Source organism: Bemisia tabaci, chromosome 10, assembly GCF_918797505.1.
Source record: "Bemisia tabaci chromosome 10, PGI_BMITA_v3".
NCBI classification, from domain to species: domain Eukaryota; kingdom Metazoa; phylum Arthropoda; class Insecta; order Hemiptera; family Aleyrodidae; genus Bemisia; species Bemisia tabaci.
Window position 1 is genome coordinate 39,531,280 of NC_092802.1, and position 24,018 is coordinate 39,555,297.

Sequence of the window (24,018 nt, forward strand, 5' to 3'; positions counted from 1 at the left end):
ATGTTAATGCATCTCGTTATTTCGAACCTGAGATTTGTTTTTAGAATAAAAATAAATAAATACCTATGGAAAATAATCCATTGAAGTTGACAAACTTCAGTATCATAAGCGCCAAGTTGGGTAATCGCTCATCTTAGGGATTATTTTTGAAAGTTCAGTATCAGCCACACTTGGAATGACCTGGAGCAATTTGTCACTTTCTGAGTTTCCGGTTTCACTTTCGGAGTACCTATCACATGCGCTGTTTGTATTGAAATTGTGTTATGGATGCCTTTGAATTAATAATATGCATTTACTTGTGAAAATAATACTCTTTTTTAGATTAAAAATGAATAAATATGGAAGATACTCCGTTAAATTTGATGTGCGTCCGTATCACAAGCGCCAATTTTTAAGGAAAAAACTGTTTTTTTTTAAAGAAATTTTATTAAAGTTCAAGGCAGGAAGTTGTGTTGGATCGGTATTCCAAGTTTCAAGCCGAAACTCCACTGAGGCGGTCGCAAATCAGTAGGTATTTAGAACCTTTCCCGCCGAAAAATGTGAACCAATTAAAAAGCTGCATAGCCTCAAGAAGCGTTCGATTGGCCCGTTTCCGATCGTAGTTCCTTTTCCCACCGTAGAGTCCGTAGACAGCGCTGCAGTGCGTTTGTTTTGATGCTAATGCTATGTTTACGAAAGCGGGGTGTGACGATAAAACTTTCATTTTCTAATTTCTACATGTAGTTTTTAGGTATTTTGTAGCCGGAATATTTTTTTTTACCAGTTTATCAAAATGAGCATACAATCAACATGTGTCACGGTGGTCACTCTGCTGTTTATTCTTAGTTATGGTAAGTTAATTTTGTATCCTAGCATCTCAACTCTAACTCACTGTGTTTTGAAACGAAATCACCTCTCCTGAAAACACATTTTTCCTTCACCATCAACTACAATCAGCACTCACCCACCAAATTATCAGCCGGTTTGTATATTTCGAACATTTATCGCGCAAGATTTTTTCTAAATGGCTCCAACTCACCTCATCCGAATGTGTCAGATATTTGCTTGATTTCGCAATGAATTGAATGAACATGAGTACGAAAATCAAGCTATGAGTTTTTGCCAGCATCACTGCTCATGTGGCATATTTGATCCATTCTGTATCAATAGCTTAAATATAGCTATATAATGTGCTCTCAACCACCTGTTCGGCGTGATGCGCAACAGGTTTTTTGGTTATTCAACTGGATTGCTTACATATGGATGATACCCTATTCTATGATTCACAGCGTATGCCCATCTATGTCTCATTTGACAGGCTGTCCACAGTGTTGATTTTCTACATGAGTTTGACATTACAAGTGAGTGATGAGTGTCTAATGGCATATCTTCGTCAAGTTCTGTTCGTGTTTTAGGTTAGGATTTTGAAATCTAGCATCCCAGGAAAGGCGCCTGTAGTTTGATCCTGTTTGAATCAGGGCCGAATTAACCTATTTGCCACCTGTATTTTGCAGCTCATCTGTCTAAAAACATCAATAAGAACCATTAAATAGTTGTGCTGGAGGGGAAGGAGGGGTGTGTGCTTAAGACGCGTTTACCTGTGTTGGGTGCATTTTTTGTGAAAGCCTTGTCCATACTAGCAAAAGTTAAGTTCCATAAACATATATTATTTTATGGATTTTTCTTGTTTTACTCAAAACTTCCAAAATTGGTGATGGTGTTGAACCAAAAAGTGTGCCCAATTTGGCTCAGTTGTGCTGTGAGATACTAATTTTTGTATTTCTTGCTCATTTCAGTTACTTGTCAAAGATCTCCAACTATCTCACATATTTCGCCCGAGCAGATCAAAGATGTTGGAGGTATCGCCGAGCTAGAATGTTCCGTACAGTACGCCCAAGAGTATCCAATCCTTTGGGTCAAAGTCGATCGACTCCGAGGGAGTGAGCAACTGCCCATCTCGAGTGGAAGTTCACTCATTGTAAGGGATAGCCGATTCGCTCTACGTCATGATGTGTCGAGCTCAACGTACACCTTGCAAGTGAGTCACACAAACGTCGTAAAAAGTCTAGAAAAATAAGAAATGCAATTACCTACTGAGATCGATTTTTGTTTAATCGGTCCAATCAACTTTGGTGAGTAAATTAATGGAGGAAGTAGAAAAACGAAGGTCAATGAGGATGGTGTTGCTTTTAATTACACACATTTGAAATCAAAAGGAAATTTATCCATTGTGGTATGAACCGTGCCAGGTATGTATTCTTACAAATCTCTGTACTCTTGTCAGAATGGATATAGTTCCTTTTGATTAAATACCTACATCCAATTAAAAACTAGGGAAGCGAGAAAGTAAAAATCATCCTCGCTCTTCATAATAAAATGTCAGATTAGAACAGTTTACCTATCTTCATATTCGTTCATTCTAAAGACGGTCAAGTCCCCAAAAAGACTAGGTCCAAGGATGTCTTCAACCATTATTGGAAAGTGGCAAACACGATTTTAGCAGGATGACTGATCATTCAGCACCATACTGAAAAAATTAAATTGCTGATTTAACAATTCAATGGCTTAAAAAGTGACTGCAATATTTCAACGTAGATTTCAGCAAAAAAAATTATACTTTAACCACTATTGTAAGCTAATCTAACCACAGGGGTGGTTAAAGTAGCATTTTTTTGTTGTAAAATCTACATTGAAACATTGCAGTCACTTTTTTCAGAAATTGAATTGTTAAATCAGCAATTTAATTTTTTCTGTGCAAGTGAACATCAGCTGAACTGCATCCTACAGTGGAGTATTTTTTTTTTTTTTTAGAGGATTCCAAAGTGAAAAAAAATGACTGTATTTTGTCAAAAACCTATGTTCATGGCAAAATAAATTATTCCTTTTTTTATTGTGGTACAGAAATGACAGAAGCAACCAAGAAAGTAGTTTGCAAATTATTTTTTATGAAAAACATTTCTCGTGTGGAGGAAATTTAGTTGAGTGGAACAGACAATGCAATGTCTGTGACGGCAAAAACGGACATAACTTTTAAAATTGTATTAAAAATCTTTTACTTGACATCAAGTTTCCAACTTTATTCAAGTTAAACCTCTATGTACAGTCATAATTGTATTAGGATCACCATCTGATGAGGAAATTTATTTCTTAAGTAGTTCCCTAAAATGTATGTCCAAGATGTGTAACTTTCCCGACGTTCCATTTTTCAGTATAGCTCAATCTGAGGTTTCTTTTTTTTTATAAAATTCAAGAGGAGAATAAGGGGATCCTTCACATATGGGTTTAACAGGGTTGCCAGCGGTCTGAAAAATCAGGGAAAGTTAGGGAATTTATGGCAACCTGGAAAAGTCAGGGATTTTTGCGAGTAGCATTTCACATAAATTAGTGTTGTTGATACAAAGAAATCCAAGTAGAATTTTATTTTAAGGTCTAGGAATTCAGAAATTATAGAGTCCGGGAAAAGCGAAAAACGTCAGGGAATCGAAAAAGGAGAAATCGTGGTAACTCTAGTTAAAGGTTTTTTTTTAATTTTTTCTTTTCAAATAGGTAATTAACCCTCTTAAGAGTGGAAGTGTAATGTCAGTGACAAATAAAAAGCCCCTCTCTAATTTTTCAGATCAAAGACATCCAAGAATCAGATGCTGGACTCTACCAATGCCAGGTCATCATCGACTTGGCGAACAAGTTGACGTCGGACGTGTGGCTGATGGTTCGCCGACCTCCGATAATATCGGATAACTCTACATTGGGTGTGGTTCGGAGTGAAGGCCAAAACGCAGATCTCGAGTGTTATGCCACCGGATTCCCGACTCCTAAAATATCATGGAGGCGAGAAAACAACGCAATTCTGCCCACTGGTGGCTCTGTTTACAGGTATGTTTAACCTTTTCGTGACCATCCACTATCCATTGAATGAGGAACAGTGGCATGGCATGTTTTGCGATGTATCGATTGAGCTGCCATTTATGAATGCAAGGATCGATAAACAGGGTGTTCACAATGGACACCTTAGTAATCGACTCTCCACCATAGCTTCAAATGGGGAAATATCAATAATCCATCATTCACACCTCGCCCTTGATAAGAAACCTTAGTGAAAGGAGGCATAGTTGGACAAAATTTTGCAATGAGAAACGACTATTTCAGGTTCAGTTTAGGAACAACATTTGAGAGGCTTGGAGGACAAGGCGCATAAGTGCAGTTTTTACTATTTTAAGAAATGCGTGTTGAAGTTTCGAAATTACATGGAACTTAACGGCGGAAAGGAAGTTCAAACTGATTTTTTAATGCTTAAAAATTGGAATTTGGGAGCATATTTTTCCTAGAATATGCATTAAGACTAGTTTTACTAGCAATCATTAATATCTCGATTTTTTCAAAAAGTGCACTTATGCGTCTTGTCCTCCAAATCCCTCATTTGTGCCATTGGTTTCCCCATGAAGTATGTGTTTTCATGGATGAGCCAGAAATGGTAGGCCTTTATCGCAAAATTCAGTCCAGTTGGAATTAGTGTCGTGGGATTACTGATTAGTGTCTAGACTGATGTAGCAAACTTTAGTCCATATTCAGAAACAAGCCTAGATAGTAAAGAATAGGTCTTGAACTGTTTTTCTAAAATTGTGTTAAGACCCTGAAAACTTAAGGAAATTCGTCCGGGACTCCTATTGTGTTCAAACCGGTGTGCACCATTTTATTTATTTATTTACATTCTTTTCCAACAGGCAAAGCACAATAACAAATAAATTAGACAAAAGCATAACAAGAAGGCAGCAGAAGGTTAACTAAAAGTAAAACAAGTGACTAAGATAAGGTGACAGAATTATGGAAAGATAAAATATGGTAATAAGGGAAACATTAGAACAGATTGAAATTATCCTTAACAGTTTGCTTAAATTGAGAAATATAAACATTAAAAATATCAATAGACGACATATAACTAAAATGATAATAGTTTAAAAAGTGATAATTTTAGTTTAAAATCTTGGCCAATTTTGACTTTGTAGCCAAAAAAGGATGAAAGCCCTTGCATAGGATCGTTAAGAATCATTCTTGTCAAAAAAATTTGTAAAGTCTATAAAAATGAAGGCAGGATTCTTCTTGGGGAAAAATTTTGCATTCATTACCGAGGTCCATGACAGCAAAAATTTCTTTATGTAAATAATCTATCAGGAGAAATTCATTTCTCAAAGTTTTTTATTTGGGATGCAGTGTGTCATTATTTACTGCCATGACCATTTTTCTACAATCAACTAATTTTCAGGGGTAACATCTTGAAAATTCCGGCAATTCACAAAGAAGATCGCGGGACATACTACTGTGTTGCAGACAATGGTGTGGGAAAGGGAACCTCAAGGCGTATCAGCGTCGATGTCGAATTTCCTCCTGTCATTACTATTCAAAGGTCTCATCTTGGTCAGGCGCTCGGGTTCGATATGGATTTGGAGTGCCATGTTGAAGCGTATCCCCTCCCAGCAATTGTCTGGATTAAAGATGAAGTGCAGCTTTCCAGCAACCAGCACTACAGGTATGTCTCCATTTTTTATTTATTTTTTTTCCAATTAGTAGGAAGGAGCCATCCGGTACAGGTCATGATCCTATTGATAGCCAAAAAGCGAAACCGCTTATCTCTGTCTGCGTTGTTGCAGACTTCATGTCATCCTTTATTTTTTTGCCAGAAAACCAGTCATCGTAATTTCTTGAAAACTTCTTTGACTTTTCTTCTCGCTTGGTAGAATATACTGCATAAATTTCAAGTTATGAAACTGGTTTGTTTCTATTAAAAAAAATAAAATAGGAGCAGAAATCTTGAAACACCATGATGAAGATATGTGGTTTAGCACATCGGCCAATGTCAGTTAACAACAAATAAGGACAATGGATCTTTGGACAAAGTATAATTAAAAGAACTACACAGCATGTTTTCCTCTCAAAATTTCACGAGAAAAGCAAATTATACCATTGAAAGTCTGAAAATCAACCCTCAAAAAAAATATTAGTGTTTTTTAACGAAAGTGGGAATTTAAGGTTTCAACAGAAAACTTTTTCTAGTATCTAGTATCCTTGCAGAAGAAATAATTGAGAACAATTTAGTTTATACTTTCAAAAAACTGGACCAAGGTTAGTTTTGAGCTTGTTTAGAAGCGTTAATTCTCCATCGAAAAGTCTAATGCCCTCAAAAATTGTATCAAGTCTAGCTGGTAACAACAGACAATTGATAGGCAATTTTAATTAGTATATTAATAACCGAAATCAATCATAAATGGATATTTAATGTCTTTTGAACTTTACATCGACAGTGGAACGTCAAAAACAAGAATTTTTTTGTGAAAGCAGTCCAGGTTTTTTCTTTCAATTTATTTTACAAATTTTCTTCTCAGTTCCCCAAAAGCAGGAGGTGGCATTGATTTTAGTGGAATAGGCCGTCTGACAAGTTCTTTTTAGTGAAGAAATCAACAAAGCGCGCTACTTTTTTGTGAATGTTGGGTCTTATCTATGCTCTACACCAGCGGCGAGGCGTGAGTGATCGATTATCGATGTTATACCATTTGAAGCTATGGCAAAGAATCGATTATTAAGGTGTCTGTGGTGAACACCCTGTTTATTGATCCTTTTTCATATGTTTAAATGTCAGATCAATCGATATATCGCAAAGCACGCCACGCCATTGCTCTACATGTTTTCACTAAGAGAGTATTGTTGTGAAAGTAATTTGATTTACATGAAAGTCAAGAATTTTCTAGCCCCCGCTCATTTGCAATTTTCAAAATCTCTGATCCTTTTTTATTTGATCAAAGGAGAACAAATCAACGCTATTGCTTGAACTTTTTATTGAACATATTTCATATAGAGAAGAAAAACCTGGGAAGCGTTTGAGAAATGATGTTGAGTCTTTTTCGTTTCAAAGAATGTAGTATTCCAGGCAAACCAAGATTTGCATTTGTGTAGTTTTTATTTTATTGGTTCTAATAATGAAAGTATGAAATGATTATTTTGTAAGTATTATAGTAAGCTTAACTACAAGGACAGTAATTGTGGAGACTTAGTTGAATACCTCAATTTTTCTCAGTAATTGTCTATTTCTAGTTTTTATGCTGTTTGTTTTAATATTTTGTTTCTTACGCACCGTTTTTTTTTTCAGCATCTCGCAAGCCGGAGTCGGAACTGATTTCACGGATGCTAGAATCAGAATTCTATCCGTAGAAAGACGACAGTATGGGCGGTATATGTGTAAAGCGGTAAACAAGCTGGGTCAAAGTGAAGCGTACATCGATTTATACGGTAATTAATTTTCACACAGGACCGTATCTCTTTCTTTGAATCATTTTCATAAAGAGATGTTTTTGCAACAAATAATAGTGACAGGTTTTTTTTTTTTTTGGACCGTGTAATTCCTGTTTGAATGGACCATTAGTCTTTGAAAAATTAAGTAACTTACTTTTAGAGTGGCAGCAAAAATATGCACAGGAGACAAATCAATGCTCAGTATGATTAAAAACGGATTTGTCCCTTACGCACTAATTTATATTCTGTTGTAAGGTTTATCAACTCTAATTTTTGTAAGGAGCTTCAATGAAATATCTAGTTCACACTGTCATTCTAATAATTAAGAAAATGGCTAAAATTAATATTGATTTTAGCCATTTATTGATGAACATATTAATTAGTTGGCTTTTGATTGGCTTGATTTTGATTAGCTTTTTTCCCCCGTAGAAATTATTTTATTTTGATTTTTTTACAAAGCTTTACATCAGAAAATTTTTACTACAACCGTGCAAAAATTCTGTGGCGCTACCCCATTGGGAATGTTGAAACTTACTATGAAGCTCATTTATAAAATCAGTTAGAATGGTGTGAGGAATGAGAATACTTTTGCAAGTGCTCTTTTCACACCCAGAAGCAATTGAATCAGTTATTCTTAAAAAGAGCCTAAGCGCTAGAAACAAAAACACAACCCAAAAAATGTATAAACTGTTAACTCCACCCATTCTAAATCTCAAAGCTCAAATATATCAAGACACTAAAAAAAAACAACTGAAAAGTTAATTGTAGTTACTTCAAAAATTATCATGTAAATTGAAGTGAAAGGAAGAAAAAATTCAAATTTCTGCTTGAGTCTTTTTGAGATTGAACAAACAAATGGGGGTAGAGGTTAGAATTATTGCAAGTTAGTAGTAAAAGTTTGATCGCGTAAAATTTCGTGAAAAAACCAAAAAGTTCATTAAAATTTCAATAAATGTCGTCTTCCTGGAAGGAGGAAAAGCTAATCTCCTCATCTCCTGCCTTGTTCAATCAATCCATGATTTGGCAGGGCGTCCTCTACGTTTTCTGCCACGGGAACCCAATCCAAAACCGTCTTAGGCAACCTATCAGCGGGCATCCTTTGCAGATGCCCATACCAGACAAGCTGTTTCGTGAAAATGTTGTGCGCTAGGTATGATGTTTTCGACGCCTTTACTTTTATGTACTATACTTTTCCTATAATTTTTATTCTGATGGATGGAATAAGGCAGGAAATGAGGAGATGTAATTTATCGGAGGAGCTTCGGTAGGATTGCTATCAGTGGCGGTTGGATGTTGCAGAGTGCACAAGCGCTACAGAGCGGCACGTTGGTAGCAGTAGAAAAAGCTAATCAAAAGCCGACTGTGCCTGAAACTGAGTTCAGCCAATCTAAGAACGCCATTGGCTACGCCATCAAAACCTGCCAATAACATTATTTCAAATGGGTGTCATTTTTGGCAGTTTCTATAAGAAGTTTCTTTGACATTCAGGGTCAAAAAAAATCTGTAAAAATTCCCAGGAGCTTAGTTCACTCCGTACTTCCAAAAAGAAAATTTAAATTAATGAGTGCCACTTACCCCTGTCAACATATTTTCCCCGTTGAAAGTCTAGTTGAATTATCTCAAGCTGTAACGAGCATCAAAACTTTCATTTACACTTTCTTGACCGAAAGTCATGATGATAACTTGCTCATGAAGATTTTCCAGGACATGTTCTTGAATTTTGCCTCTGAAAATTTGTTTAACTAACTAAATCTAAATCTCAGAGCTCAGGAAAATTAAGGTATTAAGAAAAAGCACTTTAAAGGCGGATGGAAGTTTTTTCAAAAAAATTTTCCTGTAATTTGAGTCCAGAAAGAAGACAAAGACGAATTGATGCTGGAACTACTTTGAGAATGAGCTAGCCTCCTCTGTTTCCTCTCCTAAAGTCAAGTGTGAAGTGTAAAAATCTGTTCCCTTGCTTGTCACTACGCTATTAAATGCATCAACGTCCAACCAATACCAAGTCATCAATGTGTCACTAAACTATGAATGAATTTTAACTTGAAAATATACTGGGAAAAAAAGAAGAAAAAGGTGAATAAAGCATAGAACACAGTGTGTACAGTAAATGCGCAAAAAAGCAACTCAGAAACAGAGAAAAACTCAGTTCAAAAAGAGAAACCTCAAAACGCCCTGATTTTGCGCCAAATCAAATTATGTCACTCGACACCAGTCCAAAGCAAACACGGGTTTCTACAACTTCTGTCAGGTGTCTTACTTAGCACTTCCTGTGTATGAAAACAACAGGAAAGTCAAAACCATAAATAGCAAACTTAATCTTCAGAATTGAAGAATCGAATTTCATTCCAGTTATCTGTAGTAAAGATATAGCAATCTGGCTGCCAAAGTACATAATTTATTGTTGTTTATTTTTTTTCAATTATCGGAAGAAATCGATTGTGTGTACAAAATAAGCGATTAAATTGGATCAATTTTTTACTTACAAATCAGAATTTTAGAAAGCTTATATTATTCTTCAAAACTAAAGGAGGTCATCAACATTGCTCCAATTCAAGGCACAAGAAAACTCAACTGTCAGTAAGGTGAGAATTTAAGATGAACAAACAACAAAATACTTCTCCTGAAAATCGATTTTTTTTCTAAAAGATTTTCTTGATAATCAATTTTTTCGATTTAATCGATTTTTGGGGAAAAATCAACAAAATTACATCACTTCCATAATTTTCCTTCCATTCTGGCGCGTTTGAAATTCTTTCGAGTCTCTTTAGAAGCGGGTTTGTCCAGGATTTGCGCTCCAAAAATCCGCATTAAATCTTAACGTAATCTACTAACTTGATACTTTCAGAATATTAAATAAAAATCTCAAACTTTGGTGTCCTCCTCCTGCATTCAGAGATTTAAATAATAACTTTCCATTTATTTGTAAATTTTCAGAAACTTCAAACCCAGTTTGTCCACCAGCTTGCGGGAACTCTCGGCACGGTGATGCGACCAGCATAGCATCAAGTACTCTTCTGCTCATTGCGTCAGTAGCATTCGCATCTTGCAACTGGTAATTGAGATATTTCTGAGGAGCCATTTTGTTCCGTTTAGAGTATGTTCCGAGGTCCCAGAAACAGAACTGATCAAATCTACACCAAACGTACCTGGAACTATACTAGTTGGAACACAGGAGTGAGTAATCTGTACTGGAAAAAATCCATCGACCTTAAACCGATCTGCCTGTAAGCTTGACAGTCTTTCTTTCATTTTTTTTACATGGGTGCTTATTCCATCCAAAAAATTTTATGATAATTTCTCTCCAAAGATGATCAATCAAAGTTTTTCCTTGATGGCCAAGCCATTTTAAAAGGGCTATGCGAGTACTTGAATTTCGAGTCGAGTTGAGCCAAGTATGGAGTTCTCGGCGCGAGTGCCGATAACGCAAGTTTTTTCGTGTTTTTCGAGCTTTTTTGAGCTGCACACGCCAAAAGAGTCCAACTCTCAATTATTTTAATCATACTATCACTATTCTTAGTTTTTCCATCATTTTTCGATTGTAAAGTCATGTGTTAAAACTCAAAGTTACTCAAACTGGACTCAAAGGCCATTTTCATAGCTCGAACAAGCTGAACTTTGCTTCAAATAGTGAAATATTACTCAAACTTGGCTCAAACTAAAAAAAATCAGGCTTGCCTAGCCCTACATTTAAATTGTGACTAAGCTCGGTTCGAACCAAAACTTGCCTTAAGTCGAAAAAAAATACAAGGTAATCAGTGCCTTACCATAGACCAAGAAAAGTATTTGTTGTTGCTTTTACTAATTTACCTAACTTTCTCAGATGGATGACTTCGAAATCATTTACCTCAAACACAAGCTTTCAAAATTTCTGTTTACCTTATTTTATGTGGAGAAAACACTTCATCATGGAGATTTGAAATTTTTACAGGATGACCCTAGAATGCTCTTAGAATGTTGGAAACAATTAATAAATCAACCATATGGTGAAAATTTCAAACCAAAATGTTGATTTTATTTTCTGTTTAAAAAGTCAAGTAAGCTTGGAAATTTTGACAGGTTGCGTTTGTGGTGTGCAATTTTGAGGGTGAGCCATCAATATGCTGTTTTCATTTCTTGCACTGGAACGCCAGTTTATTTTATTTTTTCCAAAATGGAAAAAATGCCTAAGTACAAAAACTATAAAGTAATGTCCACACAGCAAGAAAGCGCATTGGAAGTCCAACCGATGTCAAATCACTTTAAACTCAATTGAATCGTCAATTTTGCATCAAAGACATTCTTTGGCTATCATAGCCAGGCTAAAATTCTGATTTTGAATGGGAGTTTCAAAATCGGCGAAGAATTCTACCTTTTCTTTGCTGTTATCACAAGAAAAGGGTCATTCTATCTGGCCGTGTCATTCATTCCAATTTTTAAGTCTCAATGAACTCCCGCCATAGATTAATAGTTTTATCATGCACCGTTTTGCGCACCTTTTAGTACAGCAATTACAACCAAAATTCTGCGCAGTTTTTATATATTATATGTACGTCTGCTGGGTGAAATTTTATTATTCACGCGTTGCCAGAAATCTAATGTTTTATGTTTTATTGTAATATTTTCATTTTAGCAGCCTACTATTATTGCCTATCGTATTGACGCTGTGCAATTTAGATTAAGGGCTTTTACTTCGTAGAGCTTAAGTACTGTGTACATACTCACTCATTAGTGAGAGATTTTACCGTCCATCAGGAGTACCTTTTTTATTTTTTTCTTATTAGGAAGTGTTCACGATTATCACTTAAATTTCTCAACAGAATTCCATGTGCCCATCGTAGATCTGAATCGCCTTTTTTACCTTCTTCTTTTAGATTTACAATTCGTACATATTCGATTGTTCTTTTCAATTACAAATCTACAATTCGTATAGTACCACATAAATGTGGACTAAAAGTTCATTTTTTACGCGGAGTTCTTTCCTGAAAAAACGTTTGGGTATGTTCCCCCTCTGTTCAGATTTAATGTGATGTAGCTTTACTTTGTTGCACTCTGTCCAATTGATAATCGATTGCTGCTACCATTAAATGAAACTCTTTCCGTCTTTGAAATACTTTCAACTGGATCAATCAGTACTGGATTTGCTTTAATCCATCAGGTCGAAAATTTATTTCTTTTTTTCCACTTGAAATTTGTCATCTACAAATAAGATTTTTTTTAAATGCTACCTTATGAAATTTTTTGAACCCTTTAGTGTTTATTTTTTTACTTACTTACTAAAGCAATGGTAAATGCAACAGATTAATGCCGACTGATACACTAATAACAATTTATTAATGATTTTTCCTCAGAGAATTTTCCTCTCCTAAATCTCTATTCTTTTGAAGCTACTCTTTTAATGTTCCGTATTAATTTAAGCATGAATATATTTAGAGGACTTCTTACTGTTTAAGGTTTGTTTTTAGTTTGGAAATGTCCTGATTTTTTTTTTAAAACAAATTATGTCTTCTCTGTAATTACCCCTAGTATTTAACCTCTTGGTCATAAGAACATTACTGCCATGCCAAGGAACAACGCCGTATGAACATTCGATAGTTGCTGAATTTCCTCCAACAAAATGCTAATTTTTGAGGAGAGCTATGAATGTTTTCTCTTGAAATTTTTAGATAATTTAGATCTGATTGCCAACAAAAACCTCTGCAAATTTGGAGGAAAAATCTTCTTTGTAATCAGATCTAAACAATCTGAATATTTTAAGAAATAATATTTGTCCCTCTTCCCAGAAATTAGCATTTTAGCAGAGGAAATCTGGAAACTTTTTATTGTTTGTACGGTGATTTGCCTCAGCACGTCAGTATTAGCCAGCGATTTTGTCCTCTGAACATGGCATATCAGATTTTCAAGTATTTTTTTGTAAAAAATTTATTTTTTAAACTGAACCTTTCCAACCATTATCACTCTGGTTTTGTTTGATGTGAAAATTTGAAACTATTAACAAATTTTGATATCGGACAGGAATTTTTCTTCTCTTCCAGACGGATATACCAGGAACACATCTGCTCTGCCTACTTTCTTTTCCCTCCGTCCATTCCAGATTATTATACTGGTGTATTTGTCGCATCAGTTCGCAATTTTGTATCATTCCTTGTGATAAATCATAGATCTGTAAAAGTGAATGCGTTTTATTATAGCCATCAAATTTGTCAAAGGATTCTCCAACAAGGCCTGAATTAAAATATTACGTAACATGTTTTCTCTTCAATATTTCACGACAAGGTGGCATGAAAAATAAAGGAACTTTAGAAAGATTGAAAAATTTTGTGAAATATTTCATGAAATCTCACGAGACTGAGAAATTTTTTAAAAATTTGAAACGCTCATTTCAGGAGTAGGGTATGCAACCCGCACTGGAAACACCTATCGACACAAAAAAAATCCTCAGTTTTTTTATGTAACTCTTGATTTTTATTTCTTATCATATGGGGAACATGAGTGTAAAACATTAATGCCTCTAAACGACGTCGGCAGCGTTTCGATAATTATTCAGCCTGAGCTGATAATCTGTGAATAGAGTTATATCTTTCATCTATTTCTGAAATTTCATGAAATATTTCATGTGAAATTTCTTGACTTTATTTTTATTAAAATTTTGCAATCCTCTTTCATGAGGATAATGAATCAAACAATTGGAAAGCTGGTGAGTGTTTACAACTGACCCTGTCAATATATCAGAAATATACAAATAATGTCATTTTTATAACTTTGGCAAAATATCAGAAGTACAAATAATGTCATTTTTATAACCTAATTTCAGTCTAATCAGTGTTGAAAATACTGTTTACTAACTCATTCAGGAGTTGATTTTCGAAATTTCCACTTTTTGAATAATTGTCCACGCAAAGTTTTGAAGAGAAAACTTTTTATGTTTTTTCATAGTTCAGATCCTGTGTAGTGATCCATTGGGGTAAGCATTTTTTTGCAATTAGCTATCAATAAAGGAAGTCTGTTCAGTCTTTCAAAAAAAAAATGACCGATGTATCTGAACATTTTTTTGATGACGCCTAGTGAAGTTCATCTTGGAGGGACCGGATTTGTCGCCTTTCTAAAATGCATTCACTTTTGATTACGAATCCGTCCAATTTTTGTAATCTTTGAGTGTGTTCGATCATGCTTGTTTTTTTATAAGATCTGATCTTACTCTTGTTTGTTATTTTCTTTATCTTTTTTGAAATTATTTATGGTTTTCAACTCAAAACTTTTTTATTGACTGTATGTTCCGCCAATGTTTGAATTCCGCACTCTTTTGGAATAAAATTATTTTTTTACTTCTTTAAAATTCATGCTGTATTCAGTCACTCTTTATATGGCTCGGTATAACTTTTGATGATTTGAATGTTTGCCACTTTTTGTGAAAAAAAATTCAACCTTTTTTTAATTTTTTTTTTTTTTTTTTTTTTTTTGTGGGATAATTTTTTAAAATTCTTACACATTTTTTCAACTCTGAATGATATTAAAATTAAATACAATGAGAAATCTCATTTTCTAGAATCTAGCTAGCTGGTATTTAAAATGGATAGACTTGACTGGATAGACTTAAGTTGAGCGACAAGTTAACTCAGTGGCAATGCTCCTAAACCACCATCTCAATCAAAATGTCTTAAAATTTCCATAGTTTAGTTCTAAACTTGAAAACGAATGGATGAATTTACCCAAATTAAGCCCAACTACATAAGAGGTTGGCTAATTTTCTCTCATGTGATATTTTTTAAGCAGCAAACTAAGCATTTCTGAAACTTGAATTTTTGAGATAGTCCAGGCGCCTGGTAGCTAAAAATGAGGCTACCTGGAATTTTGGGTACACAGCGATTTTTTTGGCTCACACTTGATGTTTTTTGGGTCGCTGAATCCGAATCTGAGGTTTCCTACCGCGTATCTGGTGAGCATTTTCCGCCATTTTGAAAAAATGGCCTAAAAAGGCCTTTTTTTGCGGTTTTTTTTATGTAGCGGCTGCGCATGAGAAAAAATCCTGGATACAGCTGGATGTCCGTATCGGTCCGCCTGAAGTGCGAAACCTTGTATCTCTATTGCTGTGTTTCAAAATTTCCGTTCTTAATTTATCTCTTCCATGAGAAACAATCGAAATTTACGACTTTAAATTTTGAACCAAATCTTCTGCTATCGAATACGGAAAATCATGGAAAATTTAAGTCCTATGTTGACCAGCTTCTCGAAAGAAAAATAAAATTTCTAAGAAAGTCTGCAACGGCGCAAATGGAGAAACGTCGTCTCTCACTTTGCCCAAAAATGTGTATGAATAAAATTGAAGGCATTATGACTTTCCTCTCTCAACTTATATTCTTCTGTAACGATAAACAATGGGACGCGTTTGCTACGGCGCCTTGATACAACTATACAACCTCGACGGATTTCCGTATTGCGTTCAAAAAATTGAAGGCGTTTTGACTTCCTACGCATTCCATATAACCTGTAGTTGATTCGATCGACAAACGCGTTGGTCGGCGGTGACGGGGACTTGATGCAACTATTTAAGCTTGTTGGATGTCCGTATCGGTCCGACTGAAGTGCGAAACCACGTATCTCCATTGCGGTGTTTCAAAATATCCGTTCTTAATTCATCTCTTCCATGAGAAACAATCCAAATTTACGACTTTAAATTTTGAACCAAATCTTCTGCTATCGAATAAGAAAAATCATTGAGAATTTAAGTTTTATGTTGACCAGCTTCTCGAAAGAAAAATCAAATTTCTAAGGAAGTCTGCATCATCGCAAATGGAGAAACGTCGTCTCTCATTTTGACCAAAAATATGTATGAATGAAATTGAAGGCATTACGACTGGCCTCTCTCAACTTATATTCGTCTGTAACAATAAACAATGGGACGCGTTTGCTACGGCGCGCCGGTCAGCATGAAACATATATTTAGCGCCTACAAGACTCCATGAATACTTCAGGCATTGCGTCAAAAACAGTGCGGTCAGCGCAGCGGCGGTCGGTGTGAAACGTATAGTGCCTACGAGACTGTAGGGATACTTCACGCATTGCGCCAAACACAGTGCGATTGGCGCGGAGGTGGAAATTAAAATTATTTAAGGACCACATTCATGCTTATTCTTTCATAATTTTTTTGTTCATTTCCTATAAATGAAAGGCCTTGTCCACACAGAGATCGATTTACGGAACTTAACTTTCGTGCTAAGTTCCGTGAACTTTGGCTATTGTTGACAGGACTTTCACTAAAAATGTGTCAAACACGAATAAACGCGTCTTATGCGCCCTTCCTCCTCCGGCACGTTCACTTGATGGTTTGTATCGATGTCTCAAAACGAATGAGAAGGGGGCGGCAAAATACAGGCGCTCATGGGCGGCAAGTAGGTAAATCCGACCCTGCAACCAGGTACGAGCCAGGCTCGTATCTCGTTTTCGATGTTTCAAAATCTCTGCTCCTAATTTATTTTTTTAAATACGAACAAATAGACATTACTCTTTAAAATAATTTTCGCACAGAGGAGAAAAATCACGGCAGTTTTTAGGCACTGCCATCGAGTAGTTTTCCATTTAAAAAGTACCACGGTGCAAACCGAGATAAGTGGTTGCAAACTTCTACCGTGAATGTGTTAGATGAGGATGTAATAAAAATCAAGAGAAAGACATATTATATCAATGGCTAAAAAGCAGAACCACGTATCTCCATTTCGGTGTTTCACAATTTCTGCTCCTATTTTATTTTTACGAAGAGAAACTAAAGTCAACTATATACTTACCCCCATGGATTTTTCTCGATTTCGGAGGGGAAAAAAATTTCGAGATTAGTGTCGAATCCTATGAGTTGAGGCGCTGAATGATGCGCAGGTCCCGAGCGCGGAGCCTCCAGAGCCGCGAAACGGTCGAAAACGAGTGTTTTTGAGCCTCTTGCAAAAGTGCGTTTTTTGTCAGTAGCGCGGTCCAGCGGACTCGCAGAGCTTTTCCGACCGGAAAATCGGACTCAGCGGCTCATTTCCAAGCGGCCTAGCTCGGTTTCAGCCGGATCGTAGAACTTTCGATTTTGACCCTCGAAAGTTAGTCCATGTAACCCCTGTCGATTTTTGTCGATTTTGGACGAGGAAAAAAATTTCGAGATTAGTGTCGAATCCTATGAAGTTGAAGGCGCTGAATCGATTGCGCATGGTCCCGAGGCGCGGTGAGACCTCCAGAGCCGCGAAACGGTCGAAAACGAGTGTTTTTGAGCCTCTTGCAAAAGTGCGTTTTTTGTCAGTAGCGCGGTCCAGCGGACTCGCAGAGCTTTTCCGACCGGAAAATCGGACTCAGCGGCTCATTTCCAAGCGGCCTAGCTCGGTTTCAGCCGGATCGTAGAACTTTCGATTTTGACCCTCAAAAGTTAGTCCATGTAACCCCTGTCGATTTTTGTCGATTTTGGACGAGGAAAAAAATTTCGAGATTAGTGTCGAATCCTATGAAGTTGAAGGCGCTGAATCGATTGCGCATGGTCCCGAGGCGCGGTGAGACCTCCAGAGCCGCGAAACGGTCGAAAACGAGTGTTTTTGAGCCTCTTGCAAAAGTGCGTTTTTTGTCAGTAGCGCGGTCCAGCGGACTCGCAGAGCTTTTCCGACCGGAAAATCGGACTCAGCGGATCAATATCAAGCGGCCTAGCTCGGTTTCAGCCGGATCGGAGAACTTTCGATTTTGACCCTCAAAAGTTAGTCCATGTAACTAACCCCTGTCGATTTTTCTCGATTTTGGACGAGGAAAAAAATTTCGAGATTAGTGTCGAATCAAACGTAGTTTGAGGCGTAGAATCGATTGCGCCCGGTCCCGAGGCTCGCCGGAGCTCCCTGAGCCGAGAAAAGAGAGTTTTCGACCATTTTCGACCGTTTTTCACCATTTCGCACTGCTCCACTTATCCGCTGATTGTGAGCTCGAATGAGCTTGTGGAGCATTGTAGACCTAAAAATCGGACTCAGCGGGTCATTTCCGAGGGGGCTAGTATCATTTCACCCCGATCGCGAAGAACTGTCGATTTTGATCCTAAAAATTTAGTCCAAGGTGCTCAACTTGAAAGCCCCTCCTCACGGATTTTGAATTTAATGGTCTAAACCCTTTCAGTAGGTCCTAAAAACATGGTTTTGGGCAATTTTACCCTCCTGACCCCAACCACCCCCCCCTCCAGCCCCGAAAAACCCATTTTTCGGGGAATTTTGGGGTATTTTCACGTTTTATTTCATATCTCCCGCAATTTTCGATAAAAATGCACCAAAATTTCACCAATTACACATCAGACCAGTCAGATTCTTGGGTAAAAAAATCAAATTTATCGTACCTTATTAAGGCCCCTAAAAAAATTTGTAAAAATCGTCAATTTCCAATTTTTTTCAGATTTTAGCGATTTTAAAAAAAATGAGGACACATACATTTTTTTTTGTTGCCTTAAAATATAGGTAATATACTCAGTTGTTACCAAAAAAAATTTCAAGCCTTCACGCGTGGTGCGTCCCACCGAAAAAATGGGTTTTTTTGGCGCCAAAACGGTTAAAATGGCTCTTTTGGCAACGGTTTACTCGCACGCTATCAAGATTGTAACACTAAAATCTCTAATTTTTGGTTTCAATGTTTCAAGAGGCATGCCCTAGTATCGTCAGAAAAGGTTTCAAGTCGATCGAGTCCTTGCGCCCCACGTAAAGTACCGGTTTTTGGCGCCGAAATGGTCAACATTGCTATTTCAGAAGAGGTTACTCGCATAGGGTGGCCCTTATTTTTGAATTTACGGAGTTCAAAGTGCGAAACCCTGCAAATGGTTTCATTTGACGAGAAAATAATGGGGAAAAAATAAAAATTGAGAAAAACATATTTTAAAACGCGCCTCAAAGAGCCTAAAGTTCCGAGCGTGGCGTGCGAAGACGCGTTTTTTTCGTCATTTCGCGAATTTTTTTCTTCCCTTTAAAATGTTCCTACGGCTTTGACATTTTTAGAATTATACACTGTTTAGAGTACTTCACGAGAAAAATAATGAAATTTACATAGCTCAGTTTAAAATTCTTTTTTATCCCCATCAAAGAGGCCACGTCGTGCGATTTTGCCGATTCTCCCTTATAATCGCCCCGCACGGCGTGTCTTTTTTCAACGTTTAAATTAATGCTACGGTTTTGAAATTTTCTGAAGTGTCACATACTTTATAGTAAATAACGAAAAAAATAACAAAATTTACCTCGCTACTTTTAAAATGCTCCCTTTTCTCCTTCAAAGTGGCCACATCATGCGATTTCGTCGATGATTGTTCATAACATTCTCTCGGCACGGTTTGCCTAAATGAGATAAAATTTTTTTAAGAGTCAAAAGCAAAAATTCTTCAGATTCTAGAAGTAGAGTGTCTACCGAGTCATTTAAACCGAAAATAAACAATTCTGTTCAGCTGCTGGAATACAAGTCGATTTAATGGTATTTTGGGGCTACCATGCAAATGAACGATATAAAAGGAGAATCGGCAAAATCGCACGACGAGGCCTCTTTGATGGGGATAAAAAAGAATTTTAAACTGAGCTATGTAAATTTCATTATTTTTCTCGTGAAGTACTCTAAACAGTGTATAATAATAAATGTCAAAGCCGTAGGAACATTTTAAAGGGAAGAAAAAAATTCGCGAAATGACGAAAAAAACGCGTCTTCGCACGCCACGCTCGGAACTTTAGGCTCTTTGAGGCGCGTTTTAAAATATGTTTTTCTCAATTTTTATTTTTTCCCCATTATTTTCTCGTCAAATGAAACCATTTGCAGGGTTTCGCACTTTGAACTCCGTAAATTCAAAAATAAGGGCCACCCTATGCGAGTAACCTCTTCTGAAATAGCAATGTTGACCATTTCGGCGCCAAAAACCGGTACTTTACGTGGGGCGCAAGGACTCGATCGACTTGAAACCTTTTCTGACGATACTAGGGCATGCCTCTTGAAACATTGAAACCAAAAATTAGAGATTTTAGTGTTACAATCTTGATAGCGTGCGAGTAAACCGTTGCCAAAAGAGCCATTTTAACCGTTTTGGCGCCAAAAAACCCATTTTTTCGGTGGGACGCACCACGCGTGAAGGCTTGAAATTTTTTTTGGTAACAACTGAGTATATTACCTATATTTTAAGGCAACAAAAAAAAATGTATGTGTCCTCATTTTTTTTAAAATCGCTAAAATCTGAAAAAAATTGGAAATTGACGATTTTTACAAATTTTTTTAGGGGCCTTAATAAGGTACGATAAATTTGATTTTTTTACCCAAGAATCTGACTGGTCTGATGTGTAATTGGTGAAATTTTGGTGCATTTTTATCGAAAATTGCGGGAGATATGAAATAAAACGTGAAAATACCCCAAAATTCCCCGAAAAATGGGTTTTTCGGGGCTGGAGGGGGGGTGGTTGGGGTCAGGAGGGTAAAATTGCCCAAAACCATGTTTTTAGGACCTACTGAAAGGGTTTAGACCATTAAATTCAAAATCCGTGAGGAGGGGCATTTTGGTGCCCTTACCCAGGGATTTCCACATAATACTCTGCCCGTAAAGAAGAAATATCTAAGACGTTATCAGGAAATTAAGCAACTAGTTTTCCAATGAAAAATGAAATGTATTACAGGAAGTCTGCAACGTTGCAAACACTGGAAGAAAAAAGTCGCTTGGATCTAGAGTCCAGACTCTTAAAAACATTGACAAGAATAAATACTCTTTATTCAATCGGATTTTTGCTTAAATCGAGAGCCAAACCTCTTAAATTAAGCAGATTTCCTTTAGATTCAAGCAAAAATCCGATTAAATCAAGAGTATTTTTTCTTGTCATCGTTTTCAAGAGTCTGGACTCTGGATCCAAGCGATTTTTTTTTTCCAGTGAGACGGAGATACGTAGTTTTGCGCTTTTGACGTGGAGGTCTGTCAGATTGGGGCTAAAAGCATGTATTTATTTGTTATTCCATTTTCAACAGGAGTCGCATATCGCACGATCTATAGGACTCTATGGATGCTAGTGAATTTACATACGTTAGTGCGCCTTCAATTGTGTCTGATACTGTGCAATACTTCCGAGGTGGTATAGTTGCTCAGAGCGCCCTTCAGGAGTATCGCCTCGACTTGATGGCGGAAGATCACGATTGCCGCTGATATTACACCCTAACGCGTGCGCAGTTACACATTTTCTCATCACCGAAAGTGAGATAAAAAAACGTCCATACCTCAATTTGCGACGTTGCAACTTTTTCACTGCGTATTTTCAATGAGTAAAAAATGAGTAAATATGAACACTTTAAAATCTGCCGTGATTTTTCCGAGATGTGACAAAATACATCATTTGAATGTGCTGCTATCGAGCTGATAATAACAGTGATTGGCACTTAGTACGTTACGGTGCCTTCCTCATTACCTCTTCGGGCCCATCTACGTCCTGAGTTAAAACATTTCGGGTCTGTTTTTGTTCGTTCGAGGATTTCTACCTACCACTTCTTATTCTCCTGTTTAATTTAAGCACAAAGTTTAGACATTAGACTGAAATGAAACATTCAAATTCAACAGTCATTGTTATTATCAGCTCGCTAGCAGCACATTCAAATAATGCTTTTTGTCGTATCTCGGAAAAATTACCTACGGCAGATTTTAAGTGTTCGCGTTCTTCTACCCGTTCAAAATAGACAGTGAAAAAGTTGCAAATTGTGGTATGGATGTATTTCATCTCTCCGTCGATGATGAGAAAATGTGTAAATCCACTTGTTCTGGGGTGTAATGTCGGCGGCAGTCGTGATCTTCTGCCATCAAGTCGAGGCGATACGCTTGAAGGCGCTCTGAGCAACTATTCCACCTCGGAAGTATTGCACGGTATCAGACATGATTGAAGGCGCACTAACGTAGGCAAATTGACTAGTAGCGTTTATCGTACGAGCTGCGACTCCTGTTTGCTCGATATTTTTAAAACTCGGTGCCAGGTGGCATTTTTTGACGGAAAATCTGATACAACATAGACTAGGCATGTTCCGATTATCGATTCATAATAATTCGTCGAGCGCATAATAATCGATTACAGTAATCTATTTACAGTTATCCGATTAATCGTCTAATCGATTGTTAGTTTACGATTAATCAGCAATTTGAGATTCTGTTGAAAAAACGTGTCCTACCTCCAAAAAATCTAACATTCAAAAGATTTTAGTGGTCAAACTAGCCATTTTTAGCACTTTTCGAAAACAGCGATTAATTATCGATTATCGATAAATCGATTATTTCGCTGTCGATTGATGTCTCTCTCCCTCTCTTGTTTTACAGCTTTTATCCCAATTTTTGTGTCATTGTTTAATGTCTTGACCGATTAGCTAAATAGTTCGATTACCGATTATCGATCATTCGATTATTTAAATAATTGAGCAGGCCAACGATAGATATAGAGGACAAAGGGAAAATGAAGCAATCCTGTTGGTGGAAGCGCGCAGGTGGTTGCGATGGACAAAAAAGACAAGAAACGAACGGGAACTTACGTGGGACATTATAGTTAGTCCATCATTTTCCTCCTTAGTCTATAGCAGTCATCCGTTTCAACCAATGGGATCGCTTCATTTTCCCGAAGTCTCATTATCTATCGCTTTGTCTACCAATTTCAATAATCAGTCTGTAGGTAGAGCTATCCAATTACCTTACGGTTCAGGTATGAAAGCCGCCAGTTCAAAGTTTTCGGTAATTCAGACCAATTTAAGAGGGCTGATGATTGAAATTGATAAACAAAGCTATACCATCAAAGAATAAGATAATGGGAAAATGAGGCGTTTATACGAGTGAAAGCGGGTGGTTTCAATAGACAAATGAAGTGAGTAATAGACTAATCAATGGCAATTCACGAGGGATCGTATAGTCGGTTCATCATTTTCTCCCTTGGTCTACAACAATCACCCATTTCAACCAATGGGATCGCTCAATTTTCCCTATGTCCTCTTTGTCTATCGCTTTGTCTATCGATTTCAATAATCAGCCCGCTGACCTGCGAAGTTACTCGTCTATATTACCAATTCAACTTGTCCAGGTAGCTTTGTTACTCGCATAGGTTCAAGCATGTCCACCTATGCGTGTAGCAGAATTAGTGTCATTATGTGCATCTCTGGAGACTTTAACGCCGGGAGTAAGAAAGTAAGCGACAGTGTCAAAATTGCAATGATTACTTTAGACTAAAATTGATGACTTTAAGCCAATAAATGTGTGGCAATTTTTGGAAATTGTTAAGAATTTACGGCTCATAGTGACGTTTCATTAAAATATTTCATAGAGAATGAAATATTTTTACTTTTTGACAGTCATTCAAAAGTTCAATTGTTTTCCGAGATTTTTGATGACGATTCCTTTTTAGGACAGATACCTACCAATTTTTGATAATTTTGAAGGTGCCAAGATAGCACTCTAAGACACTTCCGCTATCTTGAAGTTTTGAAATTCAAAACTTTGAATGAAAATTCGACCTCTACGTGAAAGACATCCACTGCCACCAAGTCTCGCAAAAATGAATCAAGCAGGATCCGAGATAGCATTTTAGGCCACATCCAGTATCTTGGATTTTTGAATTATGAAAATTTGAGTTGGAATTCAAGTTTTCCGTCAAAAGATGCCACCTGGTACCGAGTTTTAAGAAACGTCCTGTAGTGTATTGACGGCGACAATCGCGTGATCCTCTGCCATCAACTCTAGGCGATACTCTTAAAGGCGCTCTGAGCAACTATTCCACCTCGGAAGTATTGCACAGTATCAGACGAAATTGAAGGCGCACT

The 24,018-nt window shown here is 36.9% G+C and overlaps 1 protein-coding gene across 1 annotated transcript; it reads left to right on the plus strand.

Annotated features, from left to right (window-relative positions):
• The first annotated feature begins 636 nt into the window (after positions 1–636).
• LOC109036046 (lachesin) lies at positions 637–14,572 on the plus strand. The gene is made up of 6 exons (XM_019049958.2): positions 637–830; positions 1,776–2,017; positions 3,596–3,852; positions 5,240–5,503; positions 7,118–7,257; positions 10,195–14,572. The coding sequence occupies exons 1-6, from the start codon at positions 773–775 to the stop codon at positions 10,314–10,316; spliced, it is 1,083 nt and encodes a 360-aa protein (XP_018905503.1). The 5' UTR covers positions 637–772; the 3' UTR covers positions 10,317–14,572.
• The last annotated feature ends 9,446 nt before the right edge of the window (positions 14,573–24,018 follow it).

Bases quoted from the DNA above. Each gene is read 5' to 3' on its own strand.
- LOC109036046 (XM_019049958.2), top strand. From the start codon at position 773: ATGAGCATACAATCAACATGTGTCACGGTGGTCACTCTGCTGTTTATT. The intron at 3,853-5,239 runs GTATGTTTAACC...ACTAATTTTCAG, and splicing joins ACTGGTGGCTCTGTTTACAG to GGGTAACATCTTGAAAATTC. The intron at 7,258-10,194 runs GTAATTAATTTT...GTAAATTTTCAG, and splicing joins AGCGTACATCGATTTATACG to AAACTTCAAACCCAGTTTGT.